Source organism: Alnus glutinosa, chromosome 3 (genome assembly GCF_958979055.1).
Source record: "Alnus glutinosa chromosome 3, dhAlnGlut1.1, whole genome shotgun sequence".
NCBI lineage: Eukaryota > Viridiplantae > Streptophyta > Magnoliopsida > Fagales > Betulaceae > Alnus > Alnus glutinosa.
This window is the reverse complement of record NC_084888.1, coordinates 29,429,492-29,448,102: the sequence shown is the minus strand read 5'-3', so window position 1 is coordinate 29,448,102 and position 18,611 is coordinate 29,429,492. Positions and strand designations below refer to the sequence as shown.

At 33.7% G+C, this 18,611-nt stretch overlaps 2 protein-coding genes and 1 long non-coding RNA gene across 4 annotated transcripts; 1 reads left to right on the top strand and 2 right to left on the bottom strand.

Moving 5' to 3' along the window:
- LOC133863870 (AP2-like ethylene-responsive transcription factor At1g16060) lies at positions 1–3,335 on the top strand. Of its 2 annotated transcripts, XM_062299991.1 has the most exons (8): positions 1–494; positions 592–674; positions 922–930; positions 1,094–1,182; positions 1,273–1,346; positions 1,508–1,558; positions 2,065–2,141; positions 2,561–3,335. In XM_062299991.1, the coding sequence occupies exons 1-8, from the start codon at positions 358–360 to the stop codon at positions 3,079–3,081; spliced, it is 1,041 nt and encodes a 346-aa protein (XP_062155975.1). In that variant the 5' UTR covers positions 1–357; the 3' UTR covers positions 3,082–3,335. The 2 variants fall into 2 exon arrangements, with proteins under 2 accessions (XP_062155975.1, XP_062155976.1); XM_062299992.1 differs by lacking the exon at positions 922–930.
- A 7,445-nt stretch (positions 3,336–10,780) lies between these two features.
- Positions 10,781–11,946, bottom strand: LOC133862910 (uncharacterized). The gene is made up of 3 exons (XR_009899334.1): positions 11,878–11,946; positions 11,575–11,649; positions 10,781–11,078 (listed from the first exon to the last, which is right to left on the bottom strand). It is a non-coding gene; the product is annotated as an uncharacterized LOC133862910 (long non-coding RNA).
- Positions 11,947–11,967: 21 nt separating this feature from the next.
- On the bottom strand, positions 11,968–12,937 carry LOC133863324 (probable transcription factor At5g61620). The gene is made up of 2 exons (XM_062299270.1): positions 12,655–12,937; positions 11,968–12,254 (listed from the first exon to the last, which is right to left on the bottom strand). The coding sequence occupies exons 1-2, from the start codon at positions 12,935–12,937 to the stop codon at positions 11,968–11,970; spliced, it is 570 nt and encodes a 189-aa protein (XP_062155254.1).
- Between the last annotated feature and the right edge of the window lie 5,674 nt (positions 12,938–18,611).

The following is an 18,611-nucleotide window of genomic DNA, read 5'->3' as shown; positions in this document are numbered from 1 at the left end:
TTAGGACTGCTTAAGCTAATTAATTTTAGCCCCCAATTTGTTTAGCATGAATTGCAAACGGGCTAAAGCCTAAAAGCTAAATCAAAATTTCGCACACAAAAAGAACAAGTGAGGACAAAGGGTAAGAACAGAGGCCGCTTAGAGACGGACGGCAGCCAACAAAAACCGTCCTCCTCAGCCGGCCGGCTACTCCCTCTCCCTCTCCCTCCTCTCTGTTTTCTCACCTTCGATCCCTTAAAAGCCCTTCTCATCGGATGACCTAGCTAGCTAGTCATACTCTCTCTCCCTCTACATTACTCTCTGTTCGTTTGCATATTCTCTCTCTCTCTCTCTCTCTCTTGTGATCAATCAAGGTTAATGGGGAAAAGCTCCGGCAACAACACTAATAACAACGCCGCCACTACTACTCCGGCAACCAAGGTGAAGCGGACGCGCAAAAGTGTCCCGCGCGACTCTCCTTCACAGCGCAGTTCCATCTACCGCGGCGTCACGAGGTTGGATACAAAAACGACTGCGTAAATTGAATGCTCTGTTTCTTTTTCCTTTCCTTTTCTTTTTCTTATCATCGACGTTGGCGGATTTAAAATGTAGGCATCGGTGGACCGGACGTTATGAAGCTCACTTGTGGGATAAGAATTGCTGGAATGCGTCTCAGAACAAGAAGGGAAGACAAGGTTAATTCTTCTTCTTCTCCTTTTTTTTTTTCTTTTTTTTTTTTTTTTTTTAAATTAATTTTTTTTCTTTCAATTATATATATATATATATATATATATATATATATATATATATATATATATATATATATATATATATTCCTTTATTTTTGTAATTGAATTACTGATCATTAAAACAATTTATTTTTCTTTATAATTCTCCATCTTGGTTCGCCGGTGCCGTTGGTGGTTTCCAACATAAATGCAGTATATCTAGGTAAGTTTGGTATATTTTTTTTTCTTTTCTTTTTGGGTAAGTTTTTCTGGCATCTTTAAAGCATGATCAGTAAGCCTATAGGATTGCAATCTAACTGTGATCGTGAAAATGTTTTTATTTTTTAAATAAATAAATAAATAAGTTGGGATATGGGATTTTACAGGGGCATATGATGAGGAAGCAGCGGCAGCACATGCATATGACTTGGCAGCATTGAAGTACTGGGGACATGAAACCATTCTCAATTTTCCGGTACATTTTCTCAATATCTGAATTCTTAATTTTAATTCTCGCCGGCCTTTCAGGAATTTTAATAAGATTTAACATTATTGATAATTGTAGCTATCAACCTACCAAGAAGAACTTCAAGAAATGGAGGGTCAATCAAAAGAAGAATACATTGGGGCTTTGAGGAGGTACGTAATTCCCAAATTAATTCCTACAAATTTAGCTCCAATAATTAATATATATATATATATACACTCTCTCGTCATATATAGATGTTGATGTGATTTCTATTTTCTTTTCTTTATTTTTTTTTAATTGATTTATTTCATTGGGTCCAATTAATTTACAGAAAAAGTAGTGGGTTTTCCCGTGGGGTCTCCAAGTATAGAGGCGTCGCAAGGTATGGAAACTTTTCAACTTGCCCTTTCTCATCATTCAATTTCCATGAGACGCTAGTACATGCATTTAAATACCTTTTTTTTTTTTTTTTTTTTTAAATGCTAAAATACGATTTTAAATTTAAATTATAAATGATGTATTATTATTTGAAAATTATTTAATTGTGTTTTCAAATTATAAACCCAAATGGCATGGCCGGGCGATTAATCCATTACCGTGTTCTTAATTTGTGTTGGATTTGGCTTACATCGTTTAAATATCTTCCGGTCAAAAAATGGATGGACAAGATTATAAGATGGGAGAAAAAGTCTACCTACTTTTTCATTAAAAACAATCTTGTCCGTTCAAAAAATTATTGCGCGCAGCATGATAAGAAATAAGAAATAAGAAATTTAATTAGTTAATAGTTAGAGCATATAATCTCAAAATGTGGAAATAATAAGGGAACCGTCACGATCAATTGGTGCAAGTATTGTCATTATCTTTCTGTGTTTTTCAAATGTGCAGACACCATCACAACGGAAGGTGGGAAGCTCGCATTGGCAGAGTGTTCGGCAACAAATATCTCTATCTTGGAACTTATGGTAATTCCACTTCACATTCAACTACCTACCATAAAGCCTTTATTTATTTATTTTATTAATGTTTTTGTTTTGAGAGGAAAAAAATAAAAGACAGAAAACAAAAAATTTAATAAACAAACCATAAATAAGTCAAAAGGGGAGTGAGGTGTTAACCAAATACAGAGAGATAAAAAAACATGGTCAAGAATGGGAAGGTAAATCTAATGTAATCAAATCAGGTTGGTTGGGATATCGATCACCAAACCTCAACTGCTTTATTCAGCTATTTAAGATTCATTTTAACTATATTTAAAACTATATTTTCAATTCCTCCACCGAATTTTTCATGCAAATTAAATTCCCTAAATTAATTCTATGCTGTTGTTATTACCATATTACCCCTACTTCACTTCCCATTTATTTGGGGTGCACTGGTGCAGCTACTCAGGAAGAAGCAGCCACGGCATATGACATGGCTGCCATAGAGTACCGTGGACTTAACGCCGTTACAAACTTTGACCTCAGCCGTTACATCAAGTGGCTACGTCCTAGTAATCAAAATAACCCTAACAACGACTCTCAACAAAACCAAAACGTTGAGGTGAATCCAACCACACCAGATCCCAATCTGTCCTTCCAAGCCAGCTCAAGTGCTGCAAGCGACACAACCGTAACTCCGGCGAGGCCCGGCGGCGGTGGCTCGGCATCGTCGGCGCTTGGGCTTTTGTTGCAGTCCTCCAAGTTTAAGGAAATGCTGGAGAGAACGTCGGTGCTCAACAGTAGTACTCCGTCAACGCCTCAGGAATCAGACCCACCGCGTCGGAGCTTTCCCGATGATATCCAAACCTACTTTGACTGCCAAGATGACTCAGGGAGCTATGCCGGCGAGGGTGATGACATTATCTTTGGGGACCTAAACTCAATTGCCTCACCAATTTTTCATTGTGAACTTGATCCTTGAAGACGAGGGTTATGTGAATATGGACAGAAAAGAAGGGTAAGAGTAAAAGAGAAAATCAAGATTTTTCTTCTTCATAAAAAATAAGATTCTTTTTTTTTTTTTCTTCAAATGTTTCTCTACTTTCTTCAAAATATGAGGGAGTAGAGTTTGGTTAATATATTGTTATTAGTTCATTCACGTGTAGATAAGGAGTTAGACACATTCATTTAACAAATATTTATTTTAATAAGACATTTGCAATATTTATTATGCAACTTATATTTGCCGCTTTCCTATGATTTCATGTTTCGCAATGTTGAGTACATGTACATTAAGTGTTCATCAGATGTTCGTAAAAAAATGAGATGACTTTTAAAATTACAATTTGATTAATTACATGCAAGTAATTCTACATGTACAATAAGTGTTTATAAAGTGTCCATAAAAAAATGATGTGACTTTTAAAATCACCATTGGACGTGTGATTGATCAAATGATGATTTTAATCAAATTGTGATTTTAAAAGTCATCTCATTTTTTGATTGACACTTAATGTACATGTAGAATTACTCTACAATCTTATATATGGTATGTTTGATAATGTGTTTTAGGGGTATTTTTTATTTTTGATTTGAAGAAGTGTTCTAATTAATGTAACATAAAAATAAAAATAGTTTTGTATTTTAGATTGTTTGGTTAATGTGTTTGTTTTGACAATGTAAACAAACTTCATTGAATATGAAAAAAAAAAAAAAAAACCAACCAACCAACCAATTAATTAACCTAATTAAAAAACTACTTGAAATTGGTCAAATAAATAATCCGGCCCCTAAGGATAACTGGGGACACCAATAAAGACGATAAGCAAAAAGGCAAAGTTTCATTCTCAAAACAACCAAATTAAAGAACCGACTGTGACACATCACAACAAAAGAGCATGCATTTAAGGGGGTTGTGTCTCGCTATTCAATAACTAAAACTTTTGTCAAAAGAAAAAAAATAATAATTAAAACTTCTAGAATTAATAATTTATCATGTTATCAAGCGCTCCTAACAGTACAAAAAAACTAAAAAGAAAAAAAAGAAAGAAAAAGAAAATGAAAAAAAGACAGATTTAGTGTCATTTGAGATAGCGTGATCATCTGTTAGTAATTATTATTATATTGTTGCCCTATTTGGTAGTGATTACTCTTCTTCTTTTTCATTAATTAGCAAGAAAAGTCGATCGATCAAAGCCTAGCTCTAATTCATGGTTGGTAGTTTTGTAGATTGGATTGAATGAACTTCTTCCAACATAATTGAAAGAAAATTCTGTCGAAATTTTAATATGTCATGCCTGCAAGTGAAGTACTACTGCAGATTTGGGTTTTGAAAATAATTTAGTTTTTTTTTCTTGATCGTTTGCCAAACATGATTCAAAGAGATGAGGACTTGAGAAAGTTCTTAAATGGGAGAGAGGGCGCGCGGGAGGTGGCTAGGCCGTAAATATGAGTAATACTGCATATTCAACTCTTGTTTTATTGAGTTGATGTGGTAATGATCATTAGTCATTGCATCAACCCTTATTAAAAAAGAAAAAAAAAAAAATTATAAGACACTGTCATATTAGTCCGGCCAGGAAAATAAGAGTTGAGTATTTAAAATTACTCTGTAAATGCCGATTTCAATTGTTTTATACATGAGTTAATAGTCCCCACGTACTCCCTAACATCTAGTATATATCTGCCATAACATTGTAATTTCCAAATATTTAACAACTTTTAGCAAAGACAAAAAATAGCAGCAACATATACCATTTTGGTTATTTTTTAGATGAATGATTAATAAATCTAATAATCGATCTTGAATCTTTTGAATACGTAATTTTTTTTGTTTTTTAATCCAATTAATCATATCGCAATTTGTATGAGTAAATTATGCTAGTAACAATTAGGTTTTATTTATTTTTCTTCATTATTGGAGTAAAAAATATTTTATCATTTTTTTTACCCATACCGTCATTTGGGGTATAAAAATATAATAAGTAGCATTACTCAAAACCAGTGCGAAAGAACACTCTATATATATATATATATATATATATATATATATATATATATATATATATATATATATATATATATATATATAGTATCATGCAGCATTTAATTTGTCATTACCCTAAAAGTCATAGTTATTTGGTACAATATACGTATATGCGGGTGCCAACCAATTCATGTTTTGCAAATAAACAATGAAAAAGTTATTATAAGACTAAAATTATAGTAAAATAATATATGACATGGAATATAATTAGTATGTGACTTTGTGAGTAATTACTATACGTGACTATATATATTTATCTATTCTATAAATGTATAATATGTAATTATATAAGACATATTGTGCAATATACGCAAAAACATGCGTGCGCGGAATTCTATCGCACGCGGTTCCATTTGCACTATAGTCTATATGTAACAAATTAACAATATATTATTATATATAACTAGAGAATATAAACTATAGTATATGTATAATGTAAGCATGTATTAAGTCTAGTATATTATATATATAACTAATTAACTATAGTTAACCATGTGCGATGTGTCATATATTATGCTTATGTAAATAGTTATATACTTATACTAACTATTAATAGCTTAATATGTTAGTTTAAGAACTAATTGGTTAGCACGCATGTTAATAATATATATATATATATACACACACACTACGTTTACTTAGACACATTGATACATACAATATTTATAGTAATTATCATCAAAGTATTATAATTAATATGTAATACTATATTTAATTAGTATAATTAGCTTATTTAGTATATAACTTCTTTATATTTTTAATCAAAGTAACCTATAGACTATAGTTAGCTACTTAACTATGCTTACATAGTTTGTTATTTAGTAATATTAAGTTAGTATATATTAACCAACTAGTTAATAACTTAATATACTAGTTAATACTAAGTTAGTATATATTTATTATACGAGCTAGCTAGGCTCGCGAGCCTTAATCAAGTCGGGGGACCGAGTCAAGTCGAGCTTAATTTGTACAAGCTAGGCTTGCGAGCCTTAATCAAGTGAGTTGGATATCTGTCATTTAATAATTGAGCGAGTTTCATCACAAGCGACTCTTTACAATCACAAACCAAGTTCAAGTCGAGTTTAAACGAGCGGAACAAGTTATCGAATGAAGGGTTTCATCCCAGCATTTTATGATCATTTTCCATGCATGTTATGAAGATTTTGCACCAACAACGTGAAGCGAAAAGGCTAGGGTTCTTTTTACAATATATTTTTTATTGGGATTTTGTGTATCTTTGGATACTCAACTTTTGGGGTTGGTTTGGATTGTGGTTTGTCGCGACTAACGCATGCATTCTTCCCGATATGCAAATGAGTAAAAGATATGACAAGTTTTGTTGAGTTTAGGAATTAAGGCCTTATCCTTTTTCTTTTTCTTTCTTTTTCTACATGTCTATACAAAAGGCATGATGACCTCAACTTCATGAGACGTGATCCTTAACTGATTGAGCTACTTCTTAGGGACAATTAAGACCTTATCCTTAGCCCTTAGGTGAAGTCGTTTAATGTTTTTACTAAGGATAAGGTCCTAATTCCTAAACAAGTAAACCTATAAATTTTCAACATAACTTGTCATATCTTTTACTCATTTGCATATTGGGGAGATCGAATGCATGCGTGAGTTGCGACCTCTTATAATATATGCTTCCACAATCCCTTTTGACACGTACATTGGTGGAATAAACAACTTCATGTGTTAATTTAATTAATTAGTATGCAGCGGATCCCAAGGCATTGGTAAAATCTTCATCACACGTTAGAAAGCGTGAATCCATAAGGAGATTCTTAGAAAGGGATTGGACACACAAGTGTGGATCCATCACAAAAGTAACCTTCACTTTAGCTTTCTTTGAAACAATCACAAAAGAAATGAACTTTTTTTTTTTTTTTTTTTTTTTTGGAGCTTTTAAAGCTACAAAGCTTTCCCATCTTCTTCTTCTTCTCTCTCTCTCTCTGTTATTATTATTATTTTTTATTTTAAATATTTGTGATTTTGTTTTTGAATTTATCAAACAACGGATTAAACGGATTGTGTTATGTCATGTCAACATATTATTTAAATTGGTTGTGTCAGGGTTAAGGGGTATGACCCGTTTAGCTAAACGGGTCATGTCAAAGTAGGGGAGTAAATCAGGAGCCAGTTATTGAAATTCAATAACTGGCTCTGGAACGGGGGTCCCCGGTTACCCGAGTGAAAACCTATTATCCGGACAGGGTAGTATTTTTTTTTTTTTTAAAAAAAAATTACTTTTTAGGCCTATTTTAAGTATTGGGCATACTTTTTTGGACTTCATTTAAGCTTTTTTAGGCTTTATTTAAATGTTTTAGCCCAATTTTTAAGGTATTGGGCCTAATTCAATCAAGAAATTTCAATTACTATAACAAAGATTTTCTGATTTCTCATTTCTTAGTGTCCTGTATCCACTGGACTTCTTTTCTCTTCCTAATCCTCTTTCTATTCAATAAAATTTTCGTAGGGTCTTATATTATTCCTGATATGGTCCTCTTTCAAATGGTGGGAACATTTGAATATGTGGTCAGGTAAAGAAGTGATTATTGATGAACAACCTTCTAAAAAGTGAGTGGATATTGTACTATTGCATGTACAACCCTGTAAAAATGTGGTATTACAGTAGGGTGAACCAGCTACAGAATAACAAGTTTTTAGCAGAGGTTATTCACAGCAGGCAATTATTTCGCAAGGTATCCATATCTCCTTAAATGACAAAATATGTACACTTAAAAAGAAAAAGGTGTGGACTGAGACTGAGTAGTGCAATCTAATTTAGACGCCGGCAAATTTGTGGAACATATATTATTGATTACCATCCAAATGTGAAGAAGGAGAAGAAGAAGTAGGTTGTACTGACTGTAGGCGGCGAGAAGACTCAGAAGAGAAGGAAAGCGAAAAAGGGAAATAGGAGGAAAAGGTTAAGGGGTGTTTTTAGGTTAAAGGGTAGGGAGTAATTTTTTTTTGTTTTTTTAATATATTATACCTGAGCCGGTTACCCGGTTATAACCAGGTGTCTGGAAAACTGATACCCAGCTCTGGCTCCGGGTATCCAGTTATAAATTACCAGGTACCAAACCGATTTCTCATTTTTCCGGTTATCCAGAGCCGGAGTTGGGTATTAGTTTTCTGGACACCCGGTTATAACTAGATAACCAGCTCGGGGGGTATAATATATTAAAAAAAAATTGAAAAATTACCCCCTACCCTTTAACCTAAAAACGCCCCTTAACCCTTTCCTCCTATTTCCCTTTTCCACTTTGCTTTTGATAGGATTTTTTTATTGAATCCTAACAGAGGATGTTAAGATGCCCAAAATATCCTTATTATTATTATAAAAATAAAAATAAAAATAAAAAATAAAGTAAAAATCCAACTACTGATCTTCGGCCAACCGTGGGTCTGTCCAAGTTTTTTTTTATGTTCTTTTTTCATTTTCTATTTTACCTTTTCTTTTTTTTTTTTTTGGTTTTTTTTTTTAAATTTAGAGTAAATTTGTATTTTTATAAATTTGACAGGAGTTTAAGACACATTTCACATGTTTGCCTTTCGATTTAACACTAAATCCTTATAATAGAGATGAAACTAAAAGGAACTAAAACATGAATTACTGACATCGCAACTTGTGATCATTCACGAATAACATTGTAATGATCATGACACTTCATATGGGCTAACTGAAGTTTTACCATCTCTATTAAAGCGAAATTATTGAATTTCTACATGTAGAACCACACATTTTGTGGATTTATGTGTGATGCATGTTTGTTATGTCCGCTTGGCATGTTGTACCTATCATCAAATGCTTCGTTTTGTGTATGTATCGTTTTTGGTACGAACCAAACGTACATCAAAGGGCTCGTTTGGTAACGTTTTTTAGGGTAGCTTTTTGTATTTTAACAAAAAAACAAAAGTATTAAGAAAACAACTCTAAACACAATACACTCGCAAAATACTCGAAATTATTTTTACATTTATGTCATATTACCGTCAAAAAGCAAAAAACATGCCATTTTTTGGCATAGGTATATTGATTGTGTAAAAGGAAACAAGTGTGGATCCATAACAAAAGTAACCTTCACTTTAGCTTTCTTTGAAACGATCACAAAAGAAACGAACTTTTTTTTTTTTTTTTTTTTTTTTTTGAAGCTTTTAAAGCTACAAAGCTCTCCCATCTTCTTTCTTCTTCTTCTTCTTCTTCTTCTTCTCTCTCTCTCTCTCTCTTTTTAAAAAAAAAAATTGTGATTTTGTTTTTGAATTTATCAAATAACGGATCAAACGGGTCGTGTCATGTCAACATGTTACTTAAATAGGTTGTGTTAGGGTCAAGGGGTCTGACCCTTTTAGCTAAAGGGGTCATGTAAGGGTCATGGGATCTGACACGTTTAGCTAAACATGTCGTGTTAAAGTTGACTCTTAATGGGTGGCGGGTCAAGCAAGTTGACCCGAACCCGACATGCCAAACCGTTTTGCCAGCCCTATTCAGAAGTGACATGGTCTTTGTAATGTTAACCTCGAATTATTAAAAAAGTTGTAATGTCGGTATCCCATTTTAATTTCACCCATCTGATATGATTTTTTTGTTGAATCCTAATAGAGGATGCCAAAATGCCCAAAATATCATTGTTGTTGTTATTATTATTATAACTTTTATAAAAAATAAAAAAAAAAATTAAAAATCCAACTGATGACCCGCAGCCAGCCTTGGGTCTGCCCAAGTTTTTTTACTTTCTCTTTTCCTTCTCTGTTTTACTTTTTCTGTTTTTTTTTTTTTAAAAAAAAATTAAAGGTAAATTTGTATTTTTATAAATTTGATAGGAGTCTAAGAGACATTTCACCTGTTTGCCTTTTGATTTATCACTAAATCCTTACTGTAAAGGTGAAACTAAAAGGAACTAGTAAAACATGAATTACCGACATCGCAACTTTTGATCATTCATGAATAACATTGTAATGACCTTGACACTTCGGAGGGGCTAACTAAAGTTTTACCATCTCTATTAAAGCAAAATTATTGAATTTCTACATGTATAACCACACGTAAATTTTGTGGACTCACTTTTATGTGTGATGCATCCGTAGATGTTGATACATGAGTTGAGCCCCAAATTTCAAACATGTTTGTTAAGTCCACTTGGCATGTTGTACCTATCCCCAAATGTATCGTTTTGTGTATGTATCTTAGCATGGTATCTTATATTATCCCCAAATAAGCATTTTATGTTACAAAATGAAAAATACTCAAAAGTGATTGTCATTGTTGGATAGTTTTATGGTTTGGAAGCATGCTGAATCCTATTGGGGTATACCTCAACTTTCTAGGCAATGTTTATTGAAAGAAAAATAATTTAACATTTTCGGTACAAACCAAACATCAAATGGCTCGTTTGGTAACATTTTTTAGGGATTTTAACAAAAGAACAAAAGCATTAAGAAAATAACTCAAAATACAATATACTCGTAAAATACTCAAAATTATTTTCACATTTATGTCATGTCATCGTCAAAAGCAAAAAAACACGACGTTTTTTGGCATAGGTATATTGATTGTGTAAAAGGAAACAAACAAAATGAACTCTTAATATATGCCCTAATTCTAGCCTTTGGCCGATAATCAAAATCCAAAAATGAGCTGCAACTGGTGAAATTTTTCTTCATCTCTAAGGACTCCAGGTGTCTGACATGATCTCGGGAGATCTCTGATGCTGTCCAAATTTAAAACTCTATAGGATCTCGTGAATTGATGCATTACCACAGCCTGAATGAGCCAGACTGAGGGCTAAAGACGGTGGAAAAGGAATACGGGATGGATGGATAATAATAGGAGCACAAGTTGCAAACTTCCGCTGGCTTCCAGGCAGATAAACATCACTCTGGCTGGAAAATTTAATCTCCGGAATGAACGGTAAATTGCCCGGCAACTGCGAAGACATCGGAAACATCATCATAACTACTTGTGGAAATTAAGAGAACAGAGTTTTCATGCAACATCAATGTATCAAGAGTGCACATAGTATATACCACCAGCCTCTGGAGTATATAGAAAGGTCCCAAAATTTACAACTGGATGACATTAATCCTAATGCAATACAGCAGAGAAGATCCCTAAGATTACCACAGTATGAATAAGATTTTCACCCACAATCTACAGAGTTAACCAGATTACACTTCAAGACATCAAATTATGTGCAAACGATTGTATTCCTGACAAGTTTCAATGCATTGACAAATTGAATCTACAGAGTTTACCAGAATATTCTTTAGCTTTTAATAGTTAATATAATTATCCAATTAGCCAAGTACAGACAAGAAAACTCACTAGGCTGGGAAAATCAGTTTCAATCATTCTTTAAATCTGACTCAAATATGAATTCAGCAAATAAGAAAGTGGCAAATTAAAAATCAATTGATTCTTACCATGTATGGAATCCCACAGTAATCTGGAGCACCATAAACTGGGAATTGGTTCACATTCTGATCTGGGGTAGTAGCCTATAACGTTAAAGGAAGCCATTAGGACCAAAGAAATTCCATCTATTTAGATAAAGTATGCTCCCTTATCCATACACTGTACCTCTGCTGGGTTTTCAGTAACGTACACCAAAGCCAAAGCTTGAGAGATACTAGCCAGCAGTATGAGTGAAAAGCTATTTACAAGTGTATTCTAACATATGTTTTACACAATATTAATGGAATAAACTGGGGGATGGATGGACTTACCTCTGATGATGTTTCAGCAAAAGTTACTTTTGTAGGTGAAATGATCAGGGAATCTTTAGAATCTAGTTCCTGTGAAAGCGTCCACGATTCTTAATTGTCACAGACATGAAATAAAACACAACATTTTTCATGGGCATATGTATGGCAAACAGAGAGAGAAATTACAGCTTCTTGAAGAGACAGATCAAACAGGCTTGGTCTGCGTTTCTTTTTCTCATCTGCAGCCTGTCTCAGAAAATATTTTTGTGCATGACTAGCAACCTGGGTAGGCGTCCTGGTGGCCACAAACTTCTCTGAAATTCGTTTCCAATCACCCTTCCCAAGCTTCGCCAGACCAGCTAGAAACATTCTGTGCTCTTCCTCTGTCCATGGCCCCCCTGAAGAAAGATGAAAGGATATTTATCAAGGACAAAATTGATACAGTATTTTCCTTCGGAAAAGAAATTTTCCCAGACTTCAAATATGTTTTTGGGACCAAACATGGTACTGAGGCAAGAGCATTAAACCAAACAATTAATATCATAGATATATTTTACCTTTAGATCAATAAACCTAACAAATCCAAATAAAAAGAAAAACTGTGATGCACACACAATCAATGGATATAAAAGTCATCAATAACAATTCACTCGGAAATTAAAACTGAAACTAGTACAAATTGTAAAATCCCATATAGACAAGTTTTTAATGAAAATCATCCTAGTTATATACAGACGGAAATAAAAATACAAATAAAGATAATAAAAACACTAATAATATATATATATAAATACATACCTTTTCTGTGAAGAGCAGTCTTAGTCTTACGTCGAGTAGGACCATCGGAGAGACACCCATCAACTCCCCTGCCATTGTTGTCGACGTCTTTTGAGCCAATATTTCCAGCGCTAAGGCTCTTCTTCATGGAATTACCATCCCTTTTGCCTTCCAAATACACACCAAAGAGCTTCACGCAGCCACCATTATTGTCGTCTCCGACAACGTTGTTGCAGGTCGTCCTAGAGTTGTCCCCGTTGTGGCCACGACGTGAACAGTTCCCCACAACAAATTTTGTCCCCATTGTCTATCTTAATTGTTCACGCCTAAAATAGAACAGAGGAGTGAACAAGACAATGCGGACAACCTAGAAGCCTTGAGGCCCAAGAAACTCTCCTTATTACAACGCAAGGACGTTTCTTTGAGACAATACATTATATGTATATATATATATAGATTTTGGTTTCCTTGGTTATCTAGGATTTCTGTTTTCCTTCGTTATATTGCCCATATATATTTATTTTTATATATTATTTTTTCGCACACAAAAAGAAACAAAATAATACTCTAGCCAATCCAATATTACGTTCTATGTATAGAAAGATTAATAAAACCCTAATACTCAAGAACCCTAACTAAACCCTGAATCATACTCAACTTACACGGCCCTAGAAACCTACCAGCCGCTCAAGAATCGTCATTGCCGGGGACCGCCAGGAAATCTCGCCGGAACAATCCCATTGTCGGTTAGTTTACAACTAAAGAAGCTTACTTCGGCTGATTCTGATCGAGCCGCCCTCTGCAGCCTCTCCGTCCACGGTTTCCGGCGAAACCTCGCAGAACAATCGAGAAATTTGACCCGATTCGATCTCTCTTGCGGCCATTTTACTTCATTTCGTTTGTTTTTTTTATACAGGGCTGCAATCGAGCAGTGACCCTCCAAGCTTGGTTCGACATCGAGTCGAGCTAATTAGTCAAGCTCGAGCTCCGTGACAATGGTGCTGGCCGGGAGCAACATCGGAGTGCTTGGTGGCGAGGGAGGGCCCGAGCAATGCAGAGGACGGCGCCGCCCAAATCTTCGCTGCTCTCGAGAATTATGAGGAGCATTCGGCCGTCGGGGTCGCGGCGGCGCGTGACTTGAGGATGGTCGGGGACGCGCCGGTGCGAGCAGCAAATGCGGGTGCATGGGAGGATTACGAGCATATAAATCAATATATTACTTTTAAAACGATTTTTAAATAAACTAAAACAAGAACAAGCAAGCCGATCGAGATCAGATGATTAGAAGCAGTTCGATCATAGGCTGAGTTAAGTCTCCACCTTTTTTTCAGATTTTTTTTTTTTTTTTGTGCTTTTTCATTTTATTTTTATTTATGAGCGTACGTGGCATGATGACATAGTTTTTGATACACGGGACGCGATGTTATTGGTCTATTTGAAGAACATGTAAGGCGACACTTTAACCATAAAAAAACTTGACAGAATGCCTCTTTGTTTTTTTTTTTCTTTTTAAAAAAAAAAAAAAAAAAAACTTTTATGTTTAATTGTCAAAATTAGAAACTGTTTTTATCTCACAAGGCTAAAAAAAAGGGAGGTAGAAGACAATTTTTTTTTTTTTTTAATGATTATGAGACAATTTCCCTTTTCTTTTTTTTTAACAAAGTAGAGAAAATCTTTCCTTAAAAATCATGCCTTCAAATCTATACGAGATATTTCACCGTATCTTACATTAGAAATGTTATTTTGTATTATTTATGGGGATAAATATATGCCTTCTTCTTTTTTTTTTTTCTTTTTTTTTTTTTTGTCTATATGATTTGAAGTTATGATAAATAACTCAATGAGTTTTAAAAAGTAATTAATCACTTGGTAGGATAAGCAAAAATAACAATTGCTTCCTTAGAATAGGATTCTCTCCATTCAAATGAAAAGTCAGGATTTGAAGTTCATGCATTTAATGGTATATATGAAGTCAATGTTGACACGTCTTTTAAAAATTTAAATAATGTGAAATAATGTACATCACTAGATGCATCAATTTTAAATCCTGACCATATAATGAATAGTATCAATTTCATTTGAAATAGAAAGAATCTTATTCCTTGGTTCTTACCGTTAAAAAAGTTGACAAAATCTATTAATGGTCACATCAACACCAATTATTATGTGACACGTGTCATTTAAAATTTAATTTAATTTTTTTAAAAAATCAAATATTAAATAAAATATTAAAAACAAAACTCAGGGACAGGGGGTGGTTGGGCCACCCCCAATTGGCCCAAAAAAAGTTTTTTGAGAGGTTGCCAAACCATTCCTATTGGCAATGATGGTGATTCTGCCACCTCCAGATATGTTCAGAGGGGATGGCCTGACCGCTTTCTGCCCCTTTGTCTTTTTTTTTTTAATATATATTTTATGTTTGGTTTTTAATATTTTTGTATGTTTATTGTAAGTGACATGTGTTAGACTATGATTGGTGTGATGTAACATATTCATTAACAAATTATGTCAACTTTTTAAACGGTAAGAACCAATATATATATATATATATATATATATATATATCATAAAAGATAAATGAATTATTCGTTAAAGTATGATAAATATTGGAAATATTGAAAAATAAATGAAAATCTAGAAGAGGAAAAAAATAAACTAAAATATATGTCGATGGATATATTACATTTAGGGAGTTGTTCACCTCCCGTTGAGATTACTCTCGTTTTCTCCCATTCATGATGCACATTATGCCACATCAATTAAATTTTATCGTACAGATAAACCATGTGTCATACAAGCTAATATTCCCAACTAATTGACTCGCTCACTTAACTCAATCTCTTAGGCCTTAACCATCATCATTAAAGCTGTCACCCTGATATTCCACCTATAAAGTCTTCTTCCCCTTTTTTGAAAATCATTACTCCCCAAAATTTATTCTCTTTCTTTTCTCTTATCATCACTAAAATACCAAAATTTGTTTGAATTCCACCACCCAGAACAATTTACCACTACAACCCATTTTATAATGTCCTGGCTTTTTATAATAAATCGTAAGTGAAATTATCTGAATTCTCACATGACGCTATTACATAATAAAATTTACACAACAAAAAATTACTAAGTTTATACATTTTTTTCTTTTCCTTGTGAAACTCAAAATTCACCTCAAATCACAATATACCAGAGCTTCTATTAAAAATGTAACTTTATAAACTTAACTTATAAAAATACTTCAACTAACTTGTAGAAAGTCAACCCATCAAAAGGGAAGGCGTCCTGCTACCTTCATGGATAAAAGTTCAAACATGCGTACAGTTCCACGTTAATTGCCTCCGTGGCAACATATTTAAAATTCTCACAAATTAATAGGTGGATGTGTGAGTCCACAGTTCAGCAAGTATAATCATTTTGACCATTACGTGTATAATGTGAACCACTTTTTTCCTTTAAAATTTTTCTAACTTGAGTTTACTAAAGATCTATTGTAAAGTATGGTTTTTCACAAAAGGGTTCGTTTCTAAAGTCATAGCTATTTGCAAACCAAGCCTAGAAGTTTGCGTTTACATAATAACATTAATAATAAAACCACTATTTTCTTTCGCATTTTATTTAATATGTAAATAATCACACATCCCATAATATGGAGCCGTAAAACAGTTTATAGTATGATAAGATAACAACATCATTTCAAACATAAACCACTACATTTTATATCACGTGCTTATTCCACATAATAATATATAAACATGTTCACTTATCACATTATCTTATGTTCTCATATCACTTATCGCATATCTCATAAGCTAAATGTATACTTTTATTTAATCGCCAAAGTTTGCAAAGTGTAATATCCCACTTAACTGCCGGATTGCTAGTGTTTTACCCATCTACCAGCATTGAGGTGCTAAGTGTATAACTCCATTTAACCGCTCAGTTCTGATTTCACATGCATACATTTTCGAATTCACATACTTTTATCACGAAAGCATACTTTTCACAAACCACGTTTTCCTTCCAAACCTCAAACCTTTTTTGTAAACCATTTTCTTTCAAACATTCTTTCAATTTAACACATGTAATACATCATGTCAATATAATTCATAATTGTGTTAAAATGCATAAGACCCATAATCATTATTAAAATCATATACAGTTCGTACATTTAAAACATTAAGTGCAAGATAAATAAGTTTATACTTACAACTTGCGCTAATCTCCTAAAGACACACTTGTGGTACAACTCTACGTTCGTTTGCATTCCATTACAACTATATCATACTTCTTAAGTTATCTAAGATCCGAAGGGTTACCTAAGTCCGCATGGTCATCTGTCTTTCCTCATAAGAATCTTAGCCTTTTTGTTCTGGATAGTCCTAGTCGAACGAGTTTCAACTAAATATTGACTTGAGCTCTCTATGGTACCATTGGTCTGAATGGTCTTTGACCGAAGCTCTTAAATCTAACTCTTTACCAGCTATTGATCAAAGCTCTTTGGAGTTGCCCCAGTTGATAGGTGTTCAAACGGTAACGTGTAGACTCGAGCACACCAACGTAAAAATCCCTTTTTTACTTGGTTCTTCTCATTCTAATCCGTTAACTTATATCGTAAGCCAATCCTAACCCAATATGCAACAAAAAATCCAATATTTTTACAACTTGGAAGCCTAATCTTCAAATCTATGAGCAAAAGCTTAGTTTTGTAAAGGTTCCATTTTTATATGTTATACTCCACGTAATAAAATTTTGGGTAGCACAAATATGCATGTTTACCATTTCAAAGGTGCATGCATGCAAGCCATTTTTATTGATTTTTACGAAAATAATTATAAAAAACATATTCTACCACAACTCATTATAATATACAACTAGTAACGTGGTTATCACAAATTGGCAATATAGTTACCTATATTATAACTATATACATATCTACGACGCTAAAACATGCATTATAACGACATTACGACGACTATATCGAATAGCCAAAGAGCGCATAAACTTCATGCCTCTCGCATTTTACTTAAATGAGCACCTCATAACTTTCACTATTAGTTTTCAATTCGATAGGGCTTCGCTACTCCTATAAACCTTCCCTAAGCCTTACTCACACTAAAGAGTGATGAGGAAAGTTGGTGTAAGCTTTTCTAAGCATCTGATGCTCTACTTATAGAATTTTACTGAAGTGCTACAGTTTTAATCGAAGGGCATTTGAATGGTAATATATCAGTATAAAAAATATCTAAGCCCTGCCTCTGCAACTTCTCACTGCACAATGATGGACACATGAAGATTCCCTCCGGTTGATACGTGTTGGAACAACACCGACGTTCCAACATTAAATACACTCATAAAATCAGTCGTTTTAGCACGTGATTGAATTTGATCCATTGATTGCCTGCCATCAAGCGATCTAATTAATGATGCCACATGGTGACAATCTCGTTCGAATGACACATTCTCCATTTGGACGTGGTTGTTTGAATTCATTTTATATTTGGTCAAACAGGTTTCGATCGGCTATTGATGGAAGTCTGTTCTAAAATTTTCTAAGTCTTTTTTTTTTTTTTTTAAATTCTGTTTTTCATTTTGTTTTGGGCACTCCTGTGCTTCATTTTAAAGTGTTCTGAGGAAGTATTTTATTCTCATCATAGCATTATTTCACGTGTTTTATTCCATTGGGTGCTACATGCCATCCCCTTATAAGAATTTCGTCCTCGAAATTTAAGTATCACTTAGCATAAAATGACCTAGGGAAGGAAATATCACCTCAATCCTTTAAATGATCTTCAAATTCGTGCTTAGTTGATTGTTGGGGAATCTTGTTCCATCCGTTCACAGGCACATGATTTACCTCATCATCCCCATGAAATGCATCCCATTCCTCATCCTCGACCATCTGTGCAAGCAAGAGGAATTGGAAGTCCTTATCGTCCTAGTTCAGATCCAATTCATCTGGGTAGAGTACTAGCATCTCGTTT